This window comes from Diadema setosum, chromosome 14 (genome assembly GCF_964275005.1).
Source record: "Diadema setosum chromosome 14, eeDiaSeto1, whole genome shotgun sequence".
Taxonomy (NCBI): domain Eukaryota; kingdom Metazoa; phylum Echinodermata; class Echinoidea; order Diadematoida; family Diadematidae; genus Diadema; species Diadema setosum.
The window spans coordinates 17,792,493-17,820,404 of NC_092698.1; the positions used below are offsets into that span (position 1 = coordinate 17,792,493).

A 27,912-nucleotide genomic window follows, 5' to 3' on the forward strand; every position below is an offset into this window, starting at 1 on the left:
TTACTGCTGTGGTGCTAGCAGGCTTCTCGGTGAGGCGACAGAAGTGGCGATGTGTAGTGGGGTGGGGGCGGCTAAGGTTGGTGGATGGGGCAACCCTCCGTGCATGGCCTGCGGGGCCGACGTGCCGGGTAGGACGGGCCGAGGAGCCGCGAGGAAGGAGCCGTACGTTGCCGCAGCAGCCGCCGCAGGGTAAGAGGCCAGGGCCGAGCCAAACCAGGTCGGCATGAACGGCGACGCCCAGAGGCCCTGGCGGTGGGCCATCTTGAGACGGGCCATCATCTGTTTTTTCCACTTAGTTCTGGAATAGCGAAAAGAAGAGAAGAAGAAACATAACGTTAGATGACAAATTGGATTAAAAAAAGAAACACGCTTATTTTTGCATTAATAACATTCGTTCAGGTTTATTTTTTCTTCACGCATTTTTTTTTTTGTCTAACGCCCATGAGGAAAAAAAAACAAACCAGTGAATATTAATGATTTCCGATGACTATTCCGATCACGACTGTATCCACGATGAGAGTAATAGAGATGAGAGTGAAAATTGCAAGCGCAACACTGATAAACTAATCATAACACTGAGAATGACAACTATACTGCAGTTATACTAACAGCTCTATTACTACTACACTATTATCCCACCACTCCTTTAGTTCCCTGATGCGACTACAACTATACACTACTAATGCTGGTACTTATGCTGGTATTTATACTGCATATTATTACAATCTTACACTGCAAAAAGTCCGTTGTTAAATATGCAACACCGAGCTGGTGTCAAATTAACGGTGCTCATTAAATTTTGTGGTGTTAGATCAACACCTCCGGGTGTCATTTCAAAATATAAAATTGTTTTTTGAATAGTTTCTTAGTTACTGCACTTCTTGATGATTTTGAACTTCAACAAGACGATCAAGAATTTTCCGATAAAGTACTTGATTTAAAAAAAAAAAGGGTGTGAACACATTTACACCACAGTAACACCAGTTGGTGTGGTCTCCTATTGAAGCTGGGCGGGTGTTATACCATTGACATTAACACCAGCAATATCAAATGAACACCATGCGGTGTCATTGTTGAATCAACACCAGCGCAGTGTCAAATTAACACAATGAAGTGCCAGGTGAACACTTTTCAAAACCATCACAACATACTTTCTACACCTGTGGGTGTGGTCCTCTATTGACACTTGATCGGTGTTAGATTTAATACCCGTGGTGTTAAATCTAACATCGATGTTTTTGCAGTGTAACTACCACGGCAATTACTTTTCATCACCATCTACACCATACAAGGGGAAACAATGAAGAAAGGCAAACATTCTGTAAGACTGTCTTTCTCCGTAGTATGTCCACATCTACTTTGGATTCCATTTTGACATAAAGCATCTTTATGACTTCATGAAGTGAGAAAAGCGCTCTCTTCTATACTGATTCTCTGAATATCTTTTTCAGAGCACTTAAATATTCTTTTTTATTTCCATCCCTTTTTTCTCTCTCTCCCTCTTTTCCTCTCTCTCTCTCTCTCTCTCTTTCTGTCGTATATACATATGTATAATTATATTACATTATATTATATTATATCATATTGCATTATATTATATTATATTATATTATATCATGGGCTATCATAATGTATGTATACTCATTACTTTGTCTTGGCACATGCGCAATCCTTATCCTTTATCCTTATATATCCGGTTTGTTTTATTATAATACGTATATACATATTCATTTATTAACTTATTCATTTATTTACATTTTTTTTTTTGTGGCTTATTCTTTGTGTGCGCACTTTCCGGCAATTGAACAATGTTCATAGAGCCCTATATTTTGTGAAAAGGCGAATCGTCGAAATCCTAGAAGTGCACTTTTTGTGTATATAGACTTCTAGATCTTCATTTCATAACGTTTATGATGTCTCGTGTTTGTATGATGTAATGCGGCAAGAGGTCTTTTTAGTCGCTTTTTATGAATTAATATGCCTAGTTCTTTCGAAAATGCCTGTCCTATTTCAATCGCGTGCTAGTGATTTTTCCCCCGGCACAGTAGAGGTGCTAAGAGGCATCTTAAAAACAAAAATATTGCTAAAACAACAAAGAAAACGTTATGTAAACACGCAGCACTTCCTCATTTAGCTGCAAACGTGACATTGTTTAAGACAGGTTGAAGGAGAAAAGAATTGATTCGACGGTGTAACAAGATGCACAAATCATTAAAGTAATCAAGAGACGTGTAGAGGTAAAGCCGTTGTATCGCGTGTCTTCTCAAATAGCCGGCGTAACGACTGTTTTGATAACTTGACCCAAATTTTATCTCCGCTATACCTTCGACTGCGGCAGCTACAAATTGAATGCGATAATGAAAGACCCGTTTATTGCACATGGCGCCACGTCGAAGCGAAGGGGGCTCTGCAGCGAGTGATGTTCGAGAAAACACTGGCTTTGGGACCGAGTTACGGGGGTCAGGTGACGTGAAGTTCGATTTCTCGCCGCTGCACAACGATTCAAAGAGTACATGCACGCCATCGCACCTTTCGAGGACCGCGATTGGTTGATTTGGTGAATTCGCGCTGCTGACGTATAGATGGAAGGTGCAGCCCGAACTCGCGAGCATCTGTTTCGTAAAAATTATCGTCACATCAAGTCGGGTGAGCACTGTGCGAGGAAGATGGCGCATAATGCAGGTACCTTTTTGAGATTTAAACGGTTGTTTCCCCAGTGTAGTGGCGGGAAAGTTCACGTGCTTATCTGATGAGTAGCCAGTGGGCATACAGGGCATTGATCGGCGCGGAAAAGAGGGCTTCCCCGCTGGCGGCTTAGACACGGCGGCTCCGCGTGCTGCCGTGTGCCAATATTGCATGCCGGGTTTTCTTAGCGCGACAGGGCCGCCACGACTTGACGGTGCTCCGCCGCTGTCCTGAACATGTCTATACCCCCGTTCAGAAGCCCTCGGACGATGCAACCGCGAGTCGATAATCGCGTAACCCGAGTCGTGCGCCAAACTGCGCGTTTTCCACCCGCAAATCGCTGACCTCTCTCGACCTTTGATCCAGAAGCAACGTTTCCCTTTCGGAGGAGACATCATAATCCCTTGTCCATCAAGGCTTGACCACCCAAGCGTCGTTTTCTTTACGGTGCAGATAGAGATAATTATCATACATGATTATATCTACATGTAAATACGCATGATTCTTCCCGTTTTTTCTCACTTTTTTCATCTAGAACACTTTGTATAACTAGGTATTTTTGTTGCATCTCTTACATGACTAAGGTTTTTCTCCCTCTTTTCCAAATCTATTAAGCATCTTGTATATAAAATATAAATAAGAGTATATGTATGAAAGATGTATATATATATATATATATATATATATATATATATACATTATCTGTTTTTATAAACACACATTAACACAGTGGAACGCCCCTCATCGTTCAGGTTGACTTTATAAGGAGGAGAGAAACAACATTAAGGTATGGCAGAGTTAATATTGAAAGTAAAAAGGAGAAGAGAGAAGAAGAAGAAGAAAATATCTGAATTGAAAAGTTAAAAGTGTTCTTTCGAAATTGTGATATTAATATTAACATCAACTGCTGGCGATGTCAATGCAAATAGCATATAAAAGTAACGCTGCTCTGATATTTCCTCACTCAAACTGATATGTGTGCAAGAAAAGTAAATATATACACTCTAATTTGTTTTTATCAGTCAGTTAGTATAGCTGTATTCCTCCCTTTGGATCACAGTCATGACAGTGGCTAAGTTATAACGGCTCTGCATTCATCTAATGTCAAGAATGTAATCGCATTAGTCAGCCGAATTTCACTTTGAAGAGAACTTTAATAAAGATTTGTGTGCTCATGTAAAGGAGTCTTATCATGGTACGACATTATTTTTGCTGACTATAAATTTGCAGAATTGCTCTTGTCAATTTTTTTGTGTGAAAACATGTAAAACTTAAAGTCTCAGTGTTTTCTTTTGTCAAGGAGTCTTCTACTCTTCTATGTGTTTTACTTTACTTTCTGAAGTGAAGTCAACTCGAATGTGTAGTGGCATTTCGCTTTTCGCACATTCCTACGTGTTATTATCTCTTATAAGATATCAAAGTCGTGCTTACATACTATTTTTGTTTTGTTTTGTTTTGTTTTGTTTGATCTGGTGAAAGGGTACAAATAGGCTGCAGATCAAAAAAAAAAAAAAAAAATGAATAGTAACAAACAACTATAAGAAAGCTTCGACCAGACCGGTATATGTGTAGTTACATGCTTAAAAATGAAAAACAAACAAACAAACAAACAAACAAACAGACAAAAAAAAATCAAACAAACAAACAAATAAAAAAAACACGCACAAAAGGAATGCTGACACGTGTCTTGTTCTTGCTACTGCAGTTGTTTTACTCGTGGTGGCAGAGATTTTGATCGTTGTCTTGTACTACTACCACGTGTCGAGAGAGCTGTCACTTGAAAAAAAAAGCTATCTCCTGATCTTACACCTGCGAGGCTTCTGCCGAGTCGCCAGTCTTCCTACCTAAGCTTTGAGGCTGGCCTATTTTGTCGGCACATTCGCAAGATAAACACCGTACTCTTTCCCGGAGACGAGGTTGCGGAATCCGATCACGGGACCTTTCACGCCACGAGCCTCCCTTGCCTAACACTGCGTGGCCGACTTGTAATACCCGCTCGTCCGAAGTTAAACCGAATCGGTGGTGGAGCGCTCGGGAGACCCCAACAAGTCTGTGCGCCCGAGCCACGCTCCGGGAAAGCACCGCGATCCGCTTACAGTTGCCGCACACGGCAATAAGATTTATACAATCCCGCTGCCCGGAGATACTCCTGTGTTTTGACGAGTTGATATTAATTCCAACCGACCGGAGGAGTACCGGTAGTTTTTCCTTTCCACTTTCTTACGACAATAATAAGAAAAATTACGGGATACTTTTTTTTTTGGTCTTCTTTCCCACTATCGGGGAATGTTCGATATCCCCCCTATGCTGGCCATTGCCGCCAGACACGTTGCAGTTTGAAATTTTACCCGCGTGTGGATTTGGTCTATCATGTTCGTACGAGCTTGTAAAATTGAGATATATAGGTAGAATGGCACTTGTGATACTTGTACCCTGTCCCCCCCCCCCTTCCGACGTACTATAAGGGCATATCTTCTGTCTTCACCATGGCGCAATGGGGGGGGGGGGGGTGGCACTATCTTCCACGTGACTGATTTGCACAATATCTGTTCTGCGCCTCTCACGTACGAAGTTTTTATGACGAGCATACCGACGAACGGGGAGACAAAAAAATCGATAAAAAATGTAAAGTAACGAGATGTTTTCGGGTCTTTATTTTCGCTACAAGCTATTACAGCTCAATCTATTCACGTCAAAAGACACATGTCATGGCACCGCCCCCTTTGACTTTAATTACACGAGGCAAAGACAATCGAAGAGTATGGGTATATTTTTCCCCGCGTGTTTCTCTCTTAGCTGTAAACATATCAATATTACAACGGCACGTGCCAAAGAAACTTTAGATTTTAGAGACAAAGACACGATGCTAATATTCGCTCTATTTCGAGAAACATTGTGAATGACAAAAAAAAAAATGAGGTCTTCTTTTTTAAGATTTCCAACCTTCGTTTACATTTCTATCTATTCAAATCGTTTCTGATCTATGCAAGGTTTTAATCATTAATCTTTCACCGCATTCTAGGTGTAGTATGCATGCCCGAAAAGGCCACAAGAGCTGAGATGATACGAACCACAGAGTATATATAGGAATGAGAAAAGTCATCGCTTGTCATAGAGATGTGCTTTAACTGTGATGTTTTGTTGGTAAACCACATCCAACAGATTGTGTGTGTGGATTTTTTTTTTCTCGTGTATGCATGTATGGTTACGATACGAAAATCACATATGGAAATCGTACTCTTGGTAGAAAAAAAAAAAAACAAGCAAACGCAAAACATAACTTAGTTTGTCTTAACGCGTTACCACGATGCTGCTAGAGGGTCACAGGCAACTCAACATTTGCCAAAGCCTGCTTAAACTTCCATTGTTCTTTGCCCCTGCCTTCAAGAAAGGAATTGCAATCTTGGGATGCTATAAAGTAATCCTCATCAATACTTTTTCAAAATCTGGAGGATTCTTAAAGTTGTTCTGTTTTGTTTTTCCCAACATATCATATATCCGCCTGCTTGCATAAAATGTCTGTTTATGACGCGCATAGCAGTAATAATTTGAACCAGTGGAATATTGGGAAACTGCACAAATGTCTTGAAAATGTCTGTGAAATGTAGTGAGATCGAAGGATGGCGGTACCATAAAGGGAAATGGAGGAACATAAAAAGACGTGCTTGATTGAAGCTATTAAAGCACGGCATTACTGAAAACACCAGTGCATTAACGATTATCGTGCACGCAAATCAATAACAAGAGTGGGGGGAAATGAAATGAATTTATATTCTCCTTTTAAGTGAAATTTGAAACTTCTACAACCACGCTACAAGGACATTCTTTGAGAGAGAATTAACTACGGCGGAATATCCACTTTTTTTGTAACGGGTAAAGGTTGCGTCCTAGCAATCCATGCCCGGCGGGCTGTGCATTAGAGCAAAACTCGGCGGCAAACTGCTAATTGCTCGGACTTGGTTTTTAACACTTTCCGAAAATGGCCGCAAGCCATCCATATCTCACCCATGAGTGTGGACGAGACAATAGCATAGAATGATGGGGTTAGAAACCAAATGGCCATTTTATTAAGATTGGCTCATGAATGATCTAGGAAGCTCCCAGTAAAAGGGAGAGATAGATAGATAGATAGATAGATAGATAGATAGATAGATAGATAGATAGATAGATAGATAGAGAGGGAGAGAGAGTTATTGGAATTATGAGAGAGATAAGGAAATCAATGGAGGCATTAATACCAAGCACTAGTAACGGGAAAAATATAATGAGAGGAAAGTGGTTAGGTGGTAGAATTTGGTTTGACATAGTTCTTCTGTTCGCTGGATGAAGAAGGGAAGGGGAGCTCCAATGGTCCCAATGAAACATTAAAAGAAAGTAAGAAAGGGAGAGAGAGAAGGGAGAGAGAGGCGGTGTAGAGGAATTAGTGTGTAAAACTTGTTTGAAGTGCAAGATTTGACAGCAACAAAGAAAAGGGAAAACAAGACAAGAGAGACATGTATCATGTACATTGTAACCCGTGTATTTTTTTTATCTGTGATATTACTGGAAAAAAAAAAGATTTATATATGAAATTATGTTGAAGAAAATAAATCAAAGAAACATAGAGATAGAAAGAAAGATAGAGAGAGGTTAACAATAAAGATAGGAATATGTAAAAGAGACAGAGAAAAATAGACTATTTGTGTGTTTGTGTGATTGTGCGCATGCGCGTGAGGGATATTAGAGGGTGAAAAGGAGAGAAGAGAGAGAGGGGGGATATATATATATATATATATACATATATATATACAGTATATATATATATATATATATATATATATATATATATATATATATATTATATATATATATATATATATATATATATATATATATATATATATATATATATATATATATATATATATATATATATATATATATATGAGGGGATATATGACACACAAGCATCTGCCGTGTTCTGTACAGTGCTGCAGGTAGTACAGTGCGGGGTCAATTTTCGCCAGTAGATATGAATGTAGCGACCCTGACAGGGGTGTAAAATGTCTCATTAAAGGCATCGCGTGCCTTGTATCATATACATCAAAGCTCTGGATAAGTGTATATCACGATTATCTTATCTAACTTGTTAACTACCAGTACTTTGTGCGTTTGACAGAACTCTTTTAACCCTCCAAGTGCAACATAAATTCTCTGTTCATATGTAAGTGTATGAAATTTGTGTATATTCAACTTATTGGCACAGAAAGGGTTGAGCAGGATTTTTTTTTTCACTTTCTTCGCTACCCGAGAGTTCGATATAGAATAAGATCCCATACTCCTTAAAGAATACTTAACGGATGTATACCATACAAATGATCTATGTATCTCATTATGCCATTCAAATTTGTTGTAGTGTGTTAATATCACTGAATTCTATGATTCTATAGAGTGATCTTTCGGTTCATTGGTTATGATTTCCGCCTCACGTTGACCATCTTTAAGTTGAGAAGGGCACTCTATCCTCCCCTCTCCCTCTTTAACTTTTTTTTTTCAGAAGTTATTGTATTCATTATCATTTTATGATCATTGTTTCACTTTGATTGAAAATGACTATTTTTTTCTATGTTACATCTAATTCTCAGTAGTAGTTATGATATACATGCATATATATATATATATATATATATATATATATATATATATATTTGTATATATATATATATATATATATTTGTATATATATATATATAGATTACACACTTTTGATAACAGTAGTTTTTTGAGGGTTTTCTGAGCTTTTTCGTTTGTCTTCCGTTGGACAATGTAACAAGATATCGACTAGATATTTTGTTAGAAGGATCTATTATTTAGCCCACCAGGGAACATCAAATGATATTTGAATGCAGGATGTAGAGTAATAATGATAAGAAAAAAAGAATGCTTACAAGATCGCATCACCTAATAGAATTTGAATGATGGCTCAAGACGCATTTTGCCGCTCGTTGGTGGCTGAAAAGACCACGGTATCCCTCAAGCGCGTCATTCAATTCCTTTCAATTTCGCTGCACCCAGGGGGAGTATCGCCCAGCGTCAAATCAATGCAATCACCAATACCCTTCACGTCAGCGCCGTTCGCGCAAAACCTCACAAAACCAGCGGCTCTCTCCCCCATCCCCCCCCCCCTTTCTCTCTCTCTCTCTCTCTCTCTCTCTCACTCGTTGCCCTTATTCCAGTGGTAAAGTTTGCATATCTGTAAAGACTTAATTAATAAGGCATTCATTTCCATTGTGGAGAAGTTTGATTGAGCAGTAATATAAATCCATTTCAGAAAATCCCCTCCTCCTCCCCCCCCCCCTCTCTCTCTCTCTTCATCCCCGCAGCAAGGCATAAACTCTCCCGCCGAAATGCATTGTGGGTTTTAGCAAAACACGTCCTTTACAAAGGGGCATGGGAGGATATTTCAATTTCGCATATCTCCGGCTGTCGGCGGTCAATACCGTTTTTATTCTCTCTTTCTTCCTCTCCGGGAATCGAATGATGATTGCAGAGTGAAGAATTACCATTTGAGATCAAATAGTGACTATTTAAGCCTTGAAGATATTTGGAATAATTGCAATAATCATCCTGTAAATTGCATTAAGTATAGATTTTTCGGAGGGAAAAGTGCGCGCGGGCAAACATTGATTCTTGTGGGTTCGCAGCGAAATAACCTGACGCCAATCAGGGACCAGTGAAGAAAAAAAAAAAATAGAGAGTGAGTACGAAAGAAAGAAAAATGCACTCGATGGCGTGACAGAGTGTGACGTGGAAAATGCAGCTTGCAACCTGCTGCCTTAGTGCTAGTCTTACGTGTGCCGACAAGGTACATGGCGCTACTTCCGTCGCTTCAAGGAAAGGCATGCAGGAAAAAAACAACAACACAAGAGTGTTTTAGATTTCTCCCCTCCCCGTTTAAAAAAGAAAGAAAGAAAAAAGTACTATACAGGAAAGTGGATCTCTCCCGCCTCACTGATACTACCATACCATAACCACTTAATGACATTAATCCGTCCTCTACAAGATACTGAGATCCCCATAAACTATATAATGGGTCTTCCGGGTGCCCTCTTTCAGACAAACGCTTGCTTGTAAAGTGAAATACTGGAATGAAACGCACGCAAAATTACTGATAAACATTTATTTCTGGAGTAGCAGAAATGTTTTGTATGCAAAATAGCTTCTTCGGCATGCGCAAATCGTTGGGCTGCGCGCACAGCACATCGACTGAGGCTCTCTAAACCGACATCGATTTTCCATACGCCTGATGAGTGGCGTTTCTGATTTATTAAAGGATTTCTTCATGCCGAACCCGATGCTCTTTCCCAAACGGAACGAAATAACCGCAGACGGCTCGTTAAGAATTCCCCCTGAAACTCATTACCGCCAATTTGTCGACCAAGCCGTACAAAAGGCGAGATCTTAAAATGAATTTAATTGGTTACACCACTCTCGCGCGGTTTCCAAGGTGCGCAATAATTGATCCGATTTGCCAATCTACGAGCAGCCGAGGCGTAACAGTGCCGTGCGGTTATGCGACAAAAAGTCAGTCGGTTTTAGTGCAAGAATGCCGCGTTTAGACGTTGTCTTGTCTCTCTCAGACCCCGTGAAGTATCGGTGTGTTCAGGTTTGACAAGCTAGCTGACGCTCCACAACATTCCTACATACACAAGAGTTGTTACGTTGGTGTATTTTGTTAGCACTGCCAGAGGACGTGGGTCTAGCTGTAGAGACTAGACATTTTTATATATATATTTATAGATGTGAAGGTGTATTTGTGCGCGCGGGGAACGCATTAGAGGTGCACAGAGGCGAGTGACAGCTGCGCACTGAATTCAACGGAGGCGGCGTCGCCTTGAATCGATCGTGAAGAGCGGCATTTGTCTTTCCCCATTTATATAATATGTACGTTACTTGTCTTCTTGTCCTATGTAATCTTTGTCTTTGGTGGCCTACGCACGCACGCACTTGCAACGGTCAAAGTTTTTTTTTGTTTGTTTGTTTTGGGTGTTTTTTTTTTTCTCAAACTGGCATCGAAAGACTCATCGTGATGCGCAACAACTCTTCAATTGACCCCCGTTCACTCGGCATTCCCGATGGGGCAAGTTTATGGCGATTATGTAAAATGGATAATTAGTTTAGCTGGTTGCAGAATATCATCTTGGCGATCGACGAGGACCTTGCCATTGCGCCGCCAGGGAGAAAAAAGTGGAAAAAATGAAGGGAAAATACACATACAGAATCAGCTGAGGAATCTGTGCAGTAATAACTTTGAGATTTTGTAACATTTTAGACAGTACAAGTTGTCTTAATAAAACGATAATGCTCTGGGAATTATTCTTTTTTTTCCTGAAATCCTCCTAAAGATGAATGAATAATTAGATATATAATGGAAATGTAAAGATTAGCTCATGTAAGGACAATAAACAAATTCTAGAATTTTTTTCAGCCCCCCCCCCCAAAAAAAAAAAAGGAGAAGAAAGAAAAATATTGTCGAGATTTTTGGAACGCGGAATTAAGCAGCATGAATCAAGAATCAAAGATTGGACCCAATCAGAATCATACCTTCCCTTTCAATCTCCCATCCACTGTGGACTGCTTTGATGAAGATTAGCAGGAAAGTAAACCTTGTGAAGATCATACTTGTCAGAAATTATTGACAACCTCACCTTGACCATGTCAAACATTGTCAGAGGAAGCGTCAAGGAGAGAAGTAAACTTGGAAAAGAAAGGAGTTTCTCGGAAAGAGAAGAAGACCCTTTTAAGTGTTCTCCAAAACACAACACTCATGAATAAAAATGACAATAACGATTGATCGGAGCCTACTTCAATCAAAAGTACTTCAAAAAAAAAAAAAAAAGAAAAGAAAGAGATACAGAATGAAAGAGAGAGGAGGTATATAAAAGATTTATCTATTGGAAGATATTTGCCCTACATCATGTCATGATATTCTTTACAGGATTTGAGACTTGGAGGGATGATAGCACGTCCGAATAGTTTGTCGATTGTGAAAAACAATGAAACAAACAAACAGAACAAAGCAAAGCAAAATACATAACAATGTTGGAACTGATATAAGCCTCGTGATCATGTACGCAATCTTGTAGCCGACACCGTCGGCAAGAGAAAAATGAAGAACAAACACGAGACAAAAACAAAACAAAGAAGCATATGAGAAAAGAAATAACCAGTAAGGAGGGGAAAAAAGGGGGAAAACGGAAAGTAAGACGACGCTTTTGAGACACCATAGAGGCATTTCCGCTTGAAGTGTGTTGGCTGACGGTGGATCCAACCGTAGGGCCCGGACTATCGGAAAGCAATTCGATAGTTTTCTGCGTCATTCGAAACTCATCTACCTCCTGTTTTGTTTTCTGCAAGGAGGGAAAATTTGGCTTTATTTCGCGCAATCTTGGCAGCAAAAATAAAACAGAGAAAAAGGGACAGAAGGACGGGAACGTTTCGATCGGGTGGCAAGGGCATTCACTTGGGGGTCATCTCCACTTGATTAGAAAATGAAGAGTGGGAAATTCGGCAAAAACACCGGTCTTGCAGGTCACGTGGTTTGTCAGGTTTGCTTTGCGAGCTTGCCGTCCAAAACGAAATGGAGACTTCGGCATTCGCCCAAGACTTTGGTAACTTCAAAAGAAGTTGTTTTATGCATCATTTTGATTTTTCATTTACTACTATCATACATTAAAGGTCCAGTTTACCTTTGGGAGCAGTGATTTTAAAAATGTTCAAGATATCACATTTGATGCATACGTGTAGGTCTGTTGTATCACAAAACATCCTTCCATATAAAATTTTCGCAATAAAGCATAAAATATGAGGAGATATCAGTATTTTCCTCAATAAACCATAACTGTAGAAGGTTCAGTCTGGAAGCATTCTTATTATAATTATTGTTCACATTTTGTGTATCTAACAATACTTAACAGCAATTATATGGATTCAAATTTTTACAGTGGTTGTTTCTCTCCCTAACTCACATTTTAGCACTATTTCAAAGCACTAATGGCAATGGTGGTTTTTGTTTCATCTGCAAATGGTAAATTACGCCTTTAATATTCATTTAAGTTACGGGTTCTGAGATTAAAAAAAAAGGACTATACAGGAAACATTAACATAATGATATTATCTGGTTGTTTTGTAACTATCGCTAAGTGAAAGAGATGTCACACTGTTCATTTGTTTATCGTCAGTTATTAATTTTTTAATGTAAAATGCCAACATGATTTTGATTTCATATCGTATATCCGCCTGTATGACATTCGATACGTATATCTGTGTATAAGTTTTCATGGCAAACATCCTACTATTGCCCTGCGAAACTTTCTGCATGGTTTCATCACTGTCCACCAATACGTTACCATAAGGATAGAATGCATATGGACGTGATGCCGAATTAGCATGACCGTTAAGTGCAGTCATGTTCATGTTGGCTAAAGTGTCTGAAAGTGTCTTAAAGTTCGATGGACTGAATGGCAGAGTGTTCGTCAAAGTCGGATTTAAAACAAGAAATTCATGGAATTTCAAAGTTTCTCATGTTTGTACACTAGCACACAGATCATCCATTGCCAACACCGTGTCACAAGTCTTCACCAAATTTATCTTTCTTTTTTTTTCTTACATGAAATTGATTGATGACACGACATTTTGCTCCTGCGACTATTTATCCGGTCTAATTTGCTCCAAGGACTTAAGAGTTGGGTTAGGTTTGTGATAGGCCTGTTTTAGGTTTAGTTTGATATGGAGATCATGGTTACCGCTAGGCCACTGTATTATGTTTTTTTGTTTTGTTTTGTTTTTTTTTTGGTAGAATTTATGTTTGGCTTAGCGTGTAGATGTTTCATGGGAGCAATATTGTGGCAGTAGCATATGTCACGGAACCTAAATTGATAAGAATGAGATGAATCCGTAGTATCAAGTTACGATGGTCTTGTCATAACCTGGCGACGATGACCACAAGGGAGAAAGACGTCGAAAATTTTAAACCATTGACCAAAAACGTGATTTAAATTATATCTTTTGTGTATGCAAACCAGTGTGATTGTTGTGCGGTGTCGACACGATGCATTCAGTGAAAACATCCAAAACTTCAAAATACCATTATTTTCTTATTTCATGTCCGATTTGGACGAACCTTGTATAATCATTCAGCTTGTCTGATATTGTGCGAAAATGCACTATAAGTAACTGGTGATTTGGATAAATCAATTTCATTTCCATGTGATTTTTATTAGACATACGACTCAGCCCGGTGGCACTAAATATATACTGGGAGATATTGTACAAACTTAGAATATGTTGTTTGTATACTTCATACATTGGAATATCATGCAGATATACATGGATTAACATAACTAAACGCATTCCTCCAGAGGAAAAACAACGTTTAGTCTAAAATATAAACTAGTATACACAAACATCTATATCTACATCTATCTATCTGTCTATCTATCTATCTATCTATCTATCTATCTATCTATCTATCTATCTATCTATCTATCTAAGTATTCGAGAGCACAGTTCAATAAATCCTTTATCAAAACGAATTTATGTCTGTCTACTGAAGCTGTAATACAATGAACTAATGATTGAGGACTCTTTTCCTCCTTCGTTTTAGTTGTTTTTTTTTTAAGGTAGTTGACCTTCCCTGCACTCTCCCCTCCCCCACACCCTTCCTCCAATGGTACCAGAAGAAGAGTCCTAGTTACGGTTGTTGCGGTGTCACTTTGACTCACCTCCTGTTCTGGAACCACGTCTTGATCTGGGTCTCCGTCAGGTTGAGCGCCATGCTCAACTCCAACCGCTTGCTGACGCTCAGGTACTTGTCGGCCTTAAACTCTTCCTCCAGCCGTTCTAACTGTTTCGACGAGTAGGCCTGACGCGGCTTGCGGTCGACGCCAGGTTTTCTAGGCCGCCTGCCGACTGGCTTCGGGCCTAGCAAAGAATAGAGAAAAAAAAAATAGATAAAGAGGTTTTCCTTTCAGTCTGGTGTAAATGTTTAAAAAAAAAAGCTCATCCATGTCAACCCTCTAAGGAATCTTAATGCAAGACTCATAAATTTTCTATTTAATACCGCTGCAAACTGCTTTCTTCTTACCACTACAAAAGTTGTGTTTGAGGGTTCTCAAGAAAATGCGATGTACTATGATATTAAACGCGCGATCTATCTCCTCCTCCCCCTCCCTCCCCCCCCCCCCGCAATATGGAACTGCAATATCAGGCATCTTGAGGTTTTTATATCATTCACAGATAAAAACAAACAAACAAACAAACAAACAAACAAACAAACAAACAAAACATGAAATATGGGAGGTGCAACTATGTGTGCAGGATAGCATCAGATTGCGGTTATGCCTTGCACAACTTTCCTCGACAAGATTTGACATGCACCAGATACCTGACCTTTTCCCTCTCCGCCTATAGATGCATAGAATTTGCAGCTTTAAACTATATCATATTCCTTTCCATCATATCCAAAGGCAGTACTTGGCCATTTTTTCCTAGTACACATACACGTGTTTGTGCTGGTTGTTTGTATACCTTTTATGTCCTCGAAAATGTGTCTGTGTCTGTGTGATAATATAGAAAAGATAAACAGAGCTGACACTAAAAAGAATGCTGTATATGTAATTGTTATTACTTTCTTCTTATTGATATTATCGCTATTATCATGTTATTGATGTTTCCATTAACAACATTTTAATTGTAACCGTTGTCAGTAATTAATATGTAATATTTAGGCGATTTGCTCTCTTACCGTGAATCCATAACTATGTAAGGCGATCCCTACATAGGTGATCCTTTCGTTCTCTTTCTTTCACTGATTCTAGTTTTAATTTTCACTGAATAACTTTGATGAATATTTCTGTTTTGACGGTACGTACCCTCAGCACAAACTATTTAAGCATGGTATTGTACAGGTCGAATCTTGTCTTAATGTGTCAAAGCCGTGAATTCGGCGCATCGGAAAAAAGGTTGCCAAGAAGCTAAGCACGGATGGGCGTTTAAGAGCACCGTGTTTTCAGCTTGACTAGCACCTGCACGAAGTCGAGGCATGTCATTCAAACGTCTGACTTCTTAAAAGTCATCCTCTAAGTGGTGGGACTCGAACAATCACGCCTCGGTGCGTCCTCTCCAACGGGGACGATGAGGGAGGGAGAAGAAGGAGGCGTCCGCTAAAAGATCATCATTGTTCTGCACATTAGTAAACGCGCTATTTGTCATTGCAAATACCCTGAATTGGCATGACTGGACGTGCTGAAAAATAGTATTACGCTAAGTGACTTTGTGGGGCTTTTAATGATCAGGGGGAAGTTTGCTTCAAGTATTTTATCTTGTTCTTTTTTGTAAATTCTTTCAAAGCAAACGCCGCATTTTACCGTTCTTTATCGAACCAAGCGCGCCTCATTACTTTTAAGACGTGTAACGTTAATTCATATAGCTATTTATGAAATTGATGGGGCGTAATGGAAATTGTAGCGACAAAAGGACGGGAGGGGGGGGGGGGTGGGGAGTTGATGGTAAGCCAAAGACCCGAAACAGTAGCGTGCAGTCTCCATAATGTCAGTTAAAGTTTTGTAAAGAGCAAAGGGGTATGAATAGGCGACGGGATTCAGCGGATAACGGCAATCGCCGCTTGTGCGAAGATCGCCCGCCACCGTTGCCGTAACTGTCCCGACACCGATCGATAAATGGCGCAGCATAATGTGTAGAATATTTTCTCGAAAGAACGCCTATATCGTCATTTTATACGCGATGTTTTCACTTCGGATTAGCCCAGTGATCAGCATTTGATCCCCATCTCTCTCTCCCTCTCCCACCATCCTCTCCCCCCCCCCCCTCTCCCTCTCCCTCGCTTAACTTTCTCCCTCTTTCTCTCTTATAGCCGATCTATCCATTTATGTTTTTACCTATTCTCACATCTCTCTTTCTCTATATTTTTTCTCTCTTTTTCATTTCACACACTTTTTATCTCATTACTCAGGGATTGCACTGTTCACACCAACAACAATAACATGCGTTTTGCAGTAAGTTAGGTCACCGAAAGAGTTGTGGTGGTGTGATCGAAACAAGTCATTCGTATTGTACGGTATTATCGTACGGACGGGGATCTAACTCACAGCAATTGTCAATAAGATCACAAAGACGAAAGGAGGGTAAACCGAACAAATAATCAGTTATCCGGGACTATTACTGGCGCCTTTACATCTGTATCCTATATCTGGTCGTCTTGTGTGACCATTATTGTTGCACACATCAACAGACCGGGCTTCTGAAAGGCTGATTGTTCACTTGAACAAGTGGCACTCATTGAAAATAGGTATTTATAGGATCGATTTGTCCCTTCTATTTACTACCATTAATCAGATCTTTAAAAGCATTTCAGGATAGACAAGACTACATAAGTAGCCCATAAATCCTGTGTCAGGAGTATCAACCCAGGAGAATCCGTGTATGTCTGTCTCTAATTGCCTTGAGAAAAGTAGTGTATTTCTTCTTTGAGCGAAGAATTATCATCTAATTATCGTAGCCTTTTTAGAATAATTGCCACAACAGGCCAGTTTAATGCTATCAAATCAAATCAATGGATATTCTCCCCCTGAGAACATAGCTTCTCAATTCACCTGTTCCTATTGAATGTATTTCAAGAGTTGGAATCCAGGGTGCTTGCATCAGTTGATAATATAATATATGTCTCATATCTCATTTAGTAGTCAAGAATCATCTTTCTTGTACACAGGTGCATCTCCCATTTGAATATTAGATTGATACGCCAATAAACCGGTTTGTTTTCATCAAAATGTGAAAGTCGTAAATAATCACTATCAACAGCTTACCGTCGATTTAAGCTTAGTGATGGCGTGGTTCCTCTTGTCGCATAGCGTGGTTTGTTTGTTTGTTTGTGTGTGTGTGTGTGTGTGTGTGTGTGTGTGTGTGTGTGTGTATGCTTATAGATTCCTCAGCTTTATAACATCGACGTCGTTAACGTCGTCGACATCGTCGATCTGGGTTCAACTCTTTAAAAACAAACAAACCCAAACATTTAAAATCAACTCATCTCTGTACATTTTGTTAAGAACGACTCCTGTAAGATTCAACATTGCCCATCTCACTTCCCTGGATCAACATATTATACGGACAGGTCGAGTCAAACCAGTGTGTGTATTCTTTTCTTTGATTAACTACGTCCTGTACCACAACCTATATTTATCATCAATGCCCCTCTTCGGGTCATTTCTGGAAGTTTGTTTCTGACAAGTTTACATTCAATAGCGCCATATTATCTTTTTAAGGAAATATTTCGGAAAAACAATTATACACTTTGTTGTGTTTACTCACATGTTCAGACTTATGTTTCTTCAGTAGAAGACCTTACTTTTGTTAGTGCTGAACAGAAACTTTGAAATAATCTCCCTCTCTCAATCCGGTATGCGTCATTAAATTAACAGCCCTCCAAATTTTTTTAAAAAACTCATCTATTTCAGACAAGTTTTCCACAGCCATGTTTGTTGCAGCACATTTCTGTAGGCTTCCAAAATATCTTTTATGAGTTATGATTCGATTTATGTTATCATCAGTCCCTTTTGATTTTGTTTCCTTATCATAATTTATTGTAAGTTTTTCAGTTAAGAAGTTATTGATTCATATTATTTGTTTATTAATCTGTTTGTCCTTTTAATTTGATCATATTGCCATGCGCAGTTGAGTATATTCCTATTATAGAAACTACGCAATATAAATCAGCATCTTCAAGACGCACAAATACAATCTTCAAGTGTGGATGATATTTGCACTTTGCCGTTTTCGTGTTTGGTCTTTTGTTACCAATGATATTATATACTAATATCAAGTAAAAATGTTGCTGCAATTAAAAGGACGACTATGAAGGTCATTTGATAGTTCTGAAAGTGGAATCAACAATAATTGAAATAGCTTGTTACGATTGTCATAAACACACATATCGCTACTGCTTCTATGTTATTTACATTCTCCCTTTGGTATTTATAGTCTCCTTTTTCATCTTTATTAATTACTTCTCTTAGATAAACTAGTACTACTATTGTATTTATACTTCATTTTCAAAATTTTCCATCTCACTAATATCACCCCTTTTCTTTAAACAGGTTTTGCTGACGCTGCTGCTGCTGCTACAGCTGTGATAGATACCACATCACTTTTTCTACCACAAAAGCATGGTATATTTTTGCTCTTGTTCAAGATGTTGCTTCATGCAAAGAGATTTAAAAAAAAAACACTTTAACCTTTCCTGCTCCAGGAATGGAAAATACACTGTGTAGCTTCGTTGAAACGTCAACTCATGATTTCGATCAATGTCGAAGGTATCCTGTGTGCTGCGAGTAATTCTAAACTTGTTTTAATCGACTGTCCCGTCTTTACCAACATAACTCTCTCTCGTCACACTTGTCTCTGCAGAGATTGTCTTTTGAGAGGGGCCAATGCCCAAATCAACGTTCCATAATTGGCCCTCGTCTCGTGTTGGGCCGTCTCATACCTGCAGGGGGGTTGCGACACGGAGCCGTATCGCCGGTTTACGTGCAGAGGTAAGTAATAGCGTTGAGCGGAGCGCGTGCGCCACTTGAGCTTGGTCATACATAAGATGGAGGAAGAAGAAGACGAAAAAAAAAAAGGAACAGACGGGGTGAATTGATTTGCTTGGCCATCGCTTACGTATTAGTGGGGATGTAGCCAATCCTTTTTGGAGAGGAAGAGCGTGGTGCAATGGAAGATGTGCATAACGCGTAATTGGAGAGTGATACATCATGTTTAAAGGCTAAAACTTTACTCCCTTATCTCCTTTAATTCCTCAACTATCCGGGTATGAAAGACAAGAGTTTAGTTTTTTTTTTTTTTAACAAACCCGTGGAATGAAGTTTACATAAAACTGCAAAAGAAACAAGCAAACCTACCAATGATATAATGGCATGTTTTGATTAGCTTACTTTAACCAAACAGAGGTCCTAAAATATTTTGATTCCTAATATTAGAATGTTCATAAATTCCATTAATTCTGTTGTGTACAACCTGATATACTTGAGTCCGATCAGTTCCGTGTTGTATGTCACGTCGCGAAACGGTATATAAAAGAAGACAGTTCCTTGACTTAGTCAAACCTTTAAGTTTCAAGCAAAAGGAACACAACTGGACAGCGTCTGAACAATGTGGTGTAGTGTAAGATACCCCCAGACTCATTATTTGAGAGGAGTGTTTCACACGAAAATGTAAGTCGATCTTAAAAGTTAAGACCAACTTAAAAAAATAAATGATGGCATTATGAGTTTATCTTCAATGGTTTTCTAACTTAACTTCCTATAATCAAAATGAAAATTTTGGGTAACGTTTTCTAGCAGTCATTGATATACAAAATCAAGTAACTGACAGAAGACTTTATTTATCTATACATTTTGATAACAATGTACAAAAAGCGGATTATGAAAAGCTGGTAAAATTGAATAGGGAAACCAGTGGCATACCATAATTTAAAGTTGATCTTAACTTTAAAAATTGACTTAAATCCTTTGTGAAATACCCCCAGAAGGCCCTTGATTCGAATTCTGCCCGATGCGAACATCACTGGACAAGGTGATTCATCCATTAAAGAAAAAAATCCCTTTAGACTCAGTTGAAAAAAAAAAAATGGCCGAACAATGCCCGGAATGCTTATGCCTGGGCCTTCCTGAAAATTGTTGCTAGCACAGAAGAAGCTACCCTTTAGATAGATATAAAATAATAATAAAATATTATCGTTTAAGATAACTGTGTATAATCATATACGTATACAAAATCATACATGTGTGTTCGTGGAAGCGTATGTAAATTCAACAAAAGAAGGGAATTAAAAAAAAATATTGAAATACCAAAACACATGTCATGACCGGATGACACAGACAATGTCATAATAGGTAATCATGCCTCTTTTACAATACCTATAATAAACTTGGCAATGCAAAAATGATGATTTAATCATTAATTTGTTATACACAGCATACGATTAAATACAATCTCTGCCCGAACCTATACGTTAGACAAGCTTGCTTTTAAGGAAGTCATTGCATTTCAGTTAGATTAAAATTTTGATATAAATTGACCCTTATATTGTAAATATGTAGTATTCTACTGAAGATACAAGTTGAGTAGATTCTGCTCCAATTCATTTCTTTATTGGCATTATACTTCGAAAGTTGTATCAGTATTGTGAGTGCCCAATTTTCTCGTTGATCTATAGGGGAAAAAGTCGTCAAAACTACAAACACAACTTTGGCATATAAACATGAACCCTTTGGTGAGAAATTGCTCACACAATTTCGAGTCTGATGTCTTTAGCGCTGACCATCGAAAGGGTAAAAGTTTATTTTGACACCGGTGAGTTGTTTTAAAATTTCAAACCAAAAGTACAATCCTTATGAAGCTGAAGATTATTTTATTAAATCGAACCAAGTCGAGAAAGGGAAAATGTTTAAGAGCAAGAACATATTATATCACTGTTATTTCTCTGAACGTTGAAATACGTTTACAACTGGTTTAGGTAAATCGTCTGATATTGAAAACTATGGGTGTTATGTTATGTTTTAGATTTTTCAAAAGGTGATGTACGCACCAAAGAATCGAATCGAGTCGCATTGAAAAAGAATGGTTGTGTGAACACGTATTGTATTCAGATGCTTGTGTGTTCATAATCAGAACCCGGTGTCTGAGGGTCGGATGATAAGTGCGCTTTCGTTCTTCTCCGTTAGATCCGAATCAATTCTTGCTTTATTCTGTGCCACTAGAAAAGGAGAAAAAATATTTATCATGTCTGTGAATAGTTGTCCTGTTGTGTTGCGAAATAAATCATTATGATATCACCCTGATTGTTGGCAAGAATCTCGATGACGAGTTTGTCCTCAAGAGTGTTTAAATTTTGAATGATATCCGATAACAGATCATCTTACGTCGATTGTCCTCATCGAGAAAGGTATGCATGGGATGTTTGTTTATCGAGTCCTCTTTCTAAAGAATTAACCAGAGTGCGATTTCAGTTCATTATTATTACGGTCCCTGAAGAGGAAAACTAAATAATAAGCCCATGGAGGTATTGATCGTCCCCTATAACAAAACCATTTATTCCAAAGGTGGGATTAAACGTAGCCGAGGACACGCAGCTAGTCCCAAACTAATAATTAATGTTAATGTTCGTTTGGTCTGACATCGACTTAAAGGCTGCCTTCGACATTTTCTTTTTCTCTCTCTGTCTCTCTGCCTTCTTCTCTCTTTCTATGGCGTGAAACAAAGAAGACTTTGAAAGGAAATTCACGTTGGCCTTGTGACAGTCCGGCTCCCAACAACCTGCAATCGAAACGAATGCTCACCGCTATTGTCTAACCCCTGCTCTTCTATTAGTTCCAGTACCAGCTTCGCAAGCAAAACACTCTTAAAAACCTTCGACGCAAACAAAAACCCCTCGCCGGACCATTCAGGGGACATCAGATTAAAGTGTCTGGCATATATCAATAACTGTACAAGTAATCCGACTAAGCCTTTATTGTCAGTCAAAGGCGATCAGCGCGCTTCCCTTTGCTATTCAATAAAACGTTAGCCCGGCTTCAGTGGTCGAGTATAAGAGAACAACAAGGCCGCCATTTGAATTATTAATAGACAGTAGAGCAGGCTTTGACGTAAACCAGTCACCGAAACGATTGCACTAACACAAACATAACTGGACCATTAGCGAGCTAAATTGTGATTAAGACACCTATGTTAGTGGCCCACTTTGCGCGGATTAGAGCAAAAGTGGGAGTGTGTTTGGGTGGCAAGTCGTGATCTTCAACGTCGTATCCTTTAGAACTTTCAGAGCGTCCCCGTTTCTCGTCCATTTGCATTTTTTTCACCCGACAAGAGTATACGTGTTTTTCCGCTCTATTGACAGTATGTTTTAGGATGCTATATAATGTTACTCGATCAATGCCTGCCCCATTGTCCCGTTTGAAGTATCGACGTGACATGAATTAAAACTTTTAGAACATTCTGAAGGTTTTCTGGCTTTGTTTGGGACGGCTATCGAAGCCGGGGCAGACGGGACAAAATCCATAAGTCGCATTGTTGCTGATATAACAGAATGTTATCGGTGAGAAACATAGATGAAAGCGAGAAATGCGCTCATAAGGGAGAGAATAAAGGGTGTCTAGTAACTCTCGTATCATCTTCGGGTGTTGTATCTCAAAGCAGAGAACTATCAATAGGAGAAGCGAGCTTTCTTTCATTCTTTCTTTCTTTACTTACTTCTTCTTTTTTTCATTTCGATGGTGATCGATGTGGGTATTTGATCGATGTGAACTGGTGCGTGTAACAGTGTTTGTAGAGGAGCGGGGGAGAAGGGTTTGGAGGGCCGGCTACCTGTCAAGACACATTAATCGAAGTGGGTCAGAAGAAGAAGATCACAAGGTAGTATTCAGCCGGACCCTGGGAGGGGCTTAATCGGCCCCGATCCCTTCTTGTTCCTCTTTCTCTGTTTGCCCCCCCCCCTCCAACTCATCTTTCTTCTTCCATCTTTTCAGAAAAGGAGAACAAGAAGGCTTTAAAATCTATGACAGTTAAGACTCCCTTGAGAACTTGGAGATGAATAATGAATATTAGTTAGTCTCTGGTGCCAGGGCAAGCTTGCTCCATGGTTTTAAACGGAAAGGGAAGGCATCATAAAGACAAGCTCCTGATAACAGTTAATGGATAATGAGTTGGAAGGGGGAGGGTTTTAACGTCACATTAAAAAGGGAAAATCCATGGATACATGGGACACTTGTGAACCGTCACTTAATCATGGCATAATAGAAGTATGTCACAGGGCTCCTACTGTAGTGCTGTTCCTCTGAGTACAAGTTTTGCGTGAAGATGTATGTAAAGATTAACCCCAGTAAGAGTGCTATAAAATGGAAGCGATTTGAGTTAGTTCGTGAGACAGTTTTGACGCATGATTATCTCTGAATGACATTGTGAGGTTTTCGAAGAACCCTAGAAAACATGAAAGTACCACACAATGGTTTGAAGATCATTTAAATTTATCCCAGATTCTCCGATTAAGTTGAATAAAAATGAAAAAAAAATGCGAACTTTTTTCCATCACACCGCCCAAAGGATCTGGTCAGAAAATAAAAAGCCAGAAGGAAAGAACCTACATAATATAGACGACGTCTTTTTGTTTTAAAATCTGTATTTTTCTTTATTGTGTTGTATAGTTGATACAAGATACTTATTTGTATTGATTTTGAAATATTCTTTCCTTGATTTGTATTGATTTTGAAATGCAGAAATAAAAACTGAACTGAACTGAACTGAACTGAACTTATAAGAAATACCATTTTAGTCAGTTGTCATGAGGAGGAGGGGGGGGGGGAACTTAAGGACACTTGCAATGGTTGCAGAATCTCCAGTAGACATTAATGCAATATCAACGATCTTACTTTCATTGTGTTGTATTGTTGAATGGCGTCATTCACATGACACTCCACCTTGAGCATCCTGTATGGACGAATGACGAAGGCTTCTTTTTTTTTTCTTCAAAAATAGATAAGACACCCTGAGCACTTTTTGTTTATAAATACATAGAAGTTAGATACCTACATACTCATATGATAATTGCATTACTGATTAAATTGACTGATCCATAAATAAAATGATGAATAAAAAAATCAAAGCATCAAACAAAATGATTCAATGCATGCTTAGTAGTGAAAGTTAAATCTGGAAAGAAATTTGGCAGGTAGAAAGTATATAAAAATGAGAACTTGTCCCTCTCTTCAAATGCATATGTGCAAGCGAAAAATGTACAAATATCAAAATTCTTGAATGGCTAGAATCTTGCATTTTTGGATCTTCCATGGGATCCATTTAACAGGCCTTAAAAATCTACATTTGGAACTCATAAAAAGTCCAAATTGCTGTTTTGTTGTTGTTAATTGTTGTTGTTTCCTCACAAAAGTGTAAATGATGACCATGTGCAGTATTTGTGGAGTAAATGTTGCAAAGATTGGCAGTCATATGAATCAAAACCAATATTACGTAAACGGCACACACAGCAACAACAGCGACGTATCTAGTAGATACACACATATACTTTTTTTTTTTTGCTCACAGAAGTGGAAATAATGAAGACGTGCAGTATTTGTGGAGTAAAGGTTGAAGAAAAATGTCACTCTCTTGCGCAAAAAGTTGACAAAAATGACTTTGGCACGTGGGAAGTGAATTTAGATTTACCGAACAACAAAAACAAGCGTTGGCTCTTAAGTCAAATATTGGCAGTTATATCAATCAAAACAAATATTACGTAAACGGCATCCAAAGCAACAACAGCGACGTGTCCCCCACACCCAAACTTTTGATTTGAAATTTCTGAGTATACAAATTCAATTTGTGCTTTTCTACAATCTAAAATACTAAGGATCTACCTTTTTTTATATTAAAGACGTTATGAACACCACAGTCGCGTAGGAATTATATTGTTAATTGTGATTTCCATGAAGCTTTCCATCAGATGAGTGCAGCAAAATTACTTATCGATGAATGAGCATCTGGAATTCTTTATCACTTCAGTCAGTCAATTTTCATTACAATTTTGTTACCCAAGGTTCCACAATTATATTTTTCTCAATTTACATTGTTTTGATTACGCAACCTTATTTTCCGTTACCAAAGAAAGTGAAATGTTTATGTTCTTTTCGAAAAATGAAATAAAGTTTGAATTGAAATTGAATGGAAATTGAATCGGAATTGATGGTTATATCTGTATGATTGCTTGGTAAAATTTTCTGCTTTTTATATCTTTATTTTTCATCAAATTTGCCAAGAACCTGTTCGAAAATCACCCAATGATTATGATCTATTTGACCCTTCAAGAAGGCCCAAAAGTGTACCTTCATTAAATCTGTAACAACCATTTGAGTTTGTGGCCTCTGTTTCATTCATTTCATCTCCTGTATGACTGTTTCATGGCGACCTTATTTGCTGTCATTAATGCAGCTGTGTATGTGTGTGTCAAACAAGGTAACTGCCCTGTAGATATGCGTAGGACAACACATCAGCAACAAGAACAACGACAACAACAACAACAACAACAACAACAACTCAGATTATTAGGGTTGACGTTTCATGTTTGAAATCTTGAGTTGAGTATGATATCTGTGGTTCCTCATTTCAAAAATATAGTTTCATATACTCGTAACTTCGTAACTTCTTATGGCAGCTTGCGGGACCAAGCTCCTACAGGTGATACGAAAAAGTGAACCTCATAGACAATAAACTTTATTCAAAGTATCGTAGTAGAGACAAAGGGACATTTATTCTTCATTTCAATTACTCATTTTTCATTCTCATGGAAAAAAAAAACAAAGGAAAGGATTTTTCTTTCCATCGAAAAGAGGACTTCAGGGAGATTTAAAAAGATTCAAAGAGTACACGGTATCACGCAATTCTACACAGCACATTGCTGCATCACCACTGTGAGCTTTCCATTCGCAGAAGTGTGCCAGACTGGATCCAATTTCAAAATACATCCAGTGTTACATCGTGTGAATTTTAGTTCTGGGACTGTGACGTATGACTGTCAAGAACTGCAAAGATGACGTGACACATACATGAAACACCCGACAAGATAATTACTATCGGAGAAGTTGTGTCATCATTGATCAAAGTCGCAACAGAGAAATCAATTCGCGAAGAAGAGCATGAGTAATAGTGATGGTGCAAAACGACGAGGCAAGAGGTATGGTTCTACGAAATGTAACAGACGTGCTCGTAATGTAGTTAATATTTTGTTTTTTATCTTTCAATTTTTATTAGACTGTATTTAATATTGTTGTAGCATAGTAATAATGGAGAAAGGAATTTAAGTAACGATAATAGTTGTAGCAGCAGTTTAAGGAGTAGCAGTAATATTAGTAGTAATATCAAAAATAGTACACGGTATGTTTCCACGAAGTGTAACAGACATGGTCGTAATGTAGTTTATGTTATTGTAGTATAGTAAAATGGAGACAGGAATTGAAGTAACGATAATGTAATTGTAGCAGCAGTTTAAGCAGTAGTAGTAATACTAGTAGTAATATCAAAAATAGTACACTGTAACAGTACAAATACAGTCACTTTTACATGGTAGTCAAAGTTTTGCTAGTTTATGTCGTCGTAACAGTATCATTTTAACAGGAATCATTACAGTAGGTAGTAGTTAATATTTGTGGTGGCAGAAAGGTATAACAGTAATTGTAACAAATGTAGTAGCATAGATACAGCCAAGGTGAGTCATAATAAACAAATGAGAATGTAGTAATTAAAATTTTCGTAGAAATAGTATTTAGCAGTAATATGTTGGGGGAAAAAAAAAGAGTAGATCATTAACGATTACACGTAGAGGAAGGAGTAGGTGGAGAACGTACCTGATACGGGCGGGCGTCCGAAACCAGCGGGCTGACACCATGGCGACCACGGGGTGGCGGCGGCGGCTGTGAGCGAGTGGGGGACGCCGAGGTGGTACTGGTAGTCAGCCAGCGGGGAACCTAATGGGCCCGCGTTCCATCCGTTGGGCCCAAGCGGCCCCATAGAGGATACGGGTCCAACTTCCCGGACCGCTGTGGGTTTGACGAGGCCGACGCCCACCTGGCCTTCCCTCTCAAGTCTTGGGACGACGCGGCTTGGCGACTGCCGATCTGTGATTTTGGCGGAGTCGTCGATCTCCAGTTTGTTATGCGACCCGTCCAACCGGCTTTCCACATTGCTATTATTGTTCGAGTCAATGTTATCGTTGTCGAGTTTAGAATCCGTCTTTGAGTTCGACGTCGACGTGTGTCCGTCGCTGAGGATGTTTGCGATAGAGAACGACGATCTGGTGGTTGATGACGTGGACTGATGGCTTTCTTGACGGTGGTCGATGATGTGATGATGGGGTGAGGGCAAAACGACAGAGGCGTTGGCCATTGGCAAACCGTGGTCGAAGTGGTGGTTGTTGTGGTGATGATGATGGTGGTGGTGGAAGTGGTGAAAATTGTGACCCTCGTGATGCGGGGGATGATGAAGTGGAGACGTCGTGGAAGACGGAGACAACTGATCACGGCACGAGTCCGGTGACGCCCTCTCGTCGATGTCGTCCCCGGACATCTCAGCGCTATAATCCACCGATTCGTTGTCAGAGCGCTGCTCCGGCACTCCTTCGGTCGTCAT

General features: G+C 39.0%; 1 protein-coding gene across 1 annotated transcript; it reads right to left on the reverse strand.

Moving 5' to 3' along the window:
• Positions 1-27,912, reverse strand: LOC140238180 (uncharacterized). The gene is made up of 3 exons (XM_072318117.1): positions 27,132-27,912; positions 14,448-14,646; positions 1-298 (listed from the first exon to the last, which is right to left on the reverse strand). The coding sequence occupies exons 1-3, from the start codon at positions 27,910-27,912 to the stop codon at positions 1-3; spliced, it is 1,278 nt and encodes a 425-aa protein (XP_072174218.1).

Coding starts and splice junctions, on each gene's coding strand:
- LOC140238180 (XM_072318117.1), bottom strand. CDS start 27,912: ATGACGACCGAAGGAGTGCCGGAGCAGCGCTCTGACAACGAATCGGTG. Junction 14,647..27,131: donor CGGACGCCCGCCCGTATCAG/GTACGTTCTCCA, acceptor ATTCTTTGCTAG/GCCCGAAGCCAGTCGGCAGG. Junction 299..14,447: donor ACGTGGTTCCAGAACAGGAG/GTGAGTCAAAGT, acceptor TCGCTATTCCAG/AACTAAGTGGAAAAAACAGA.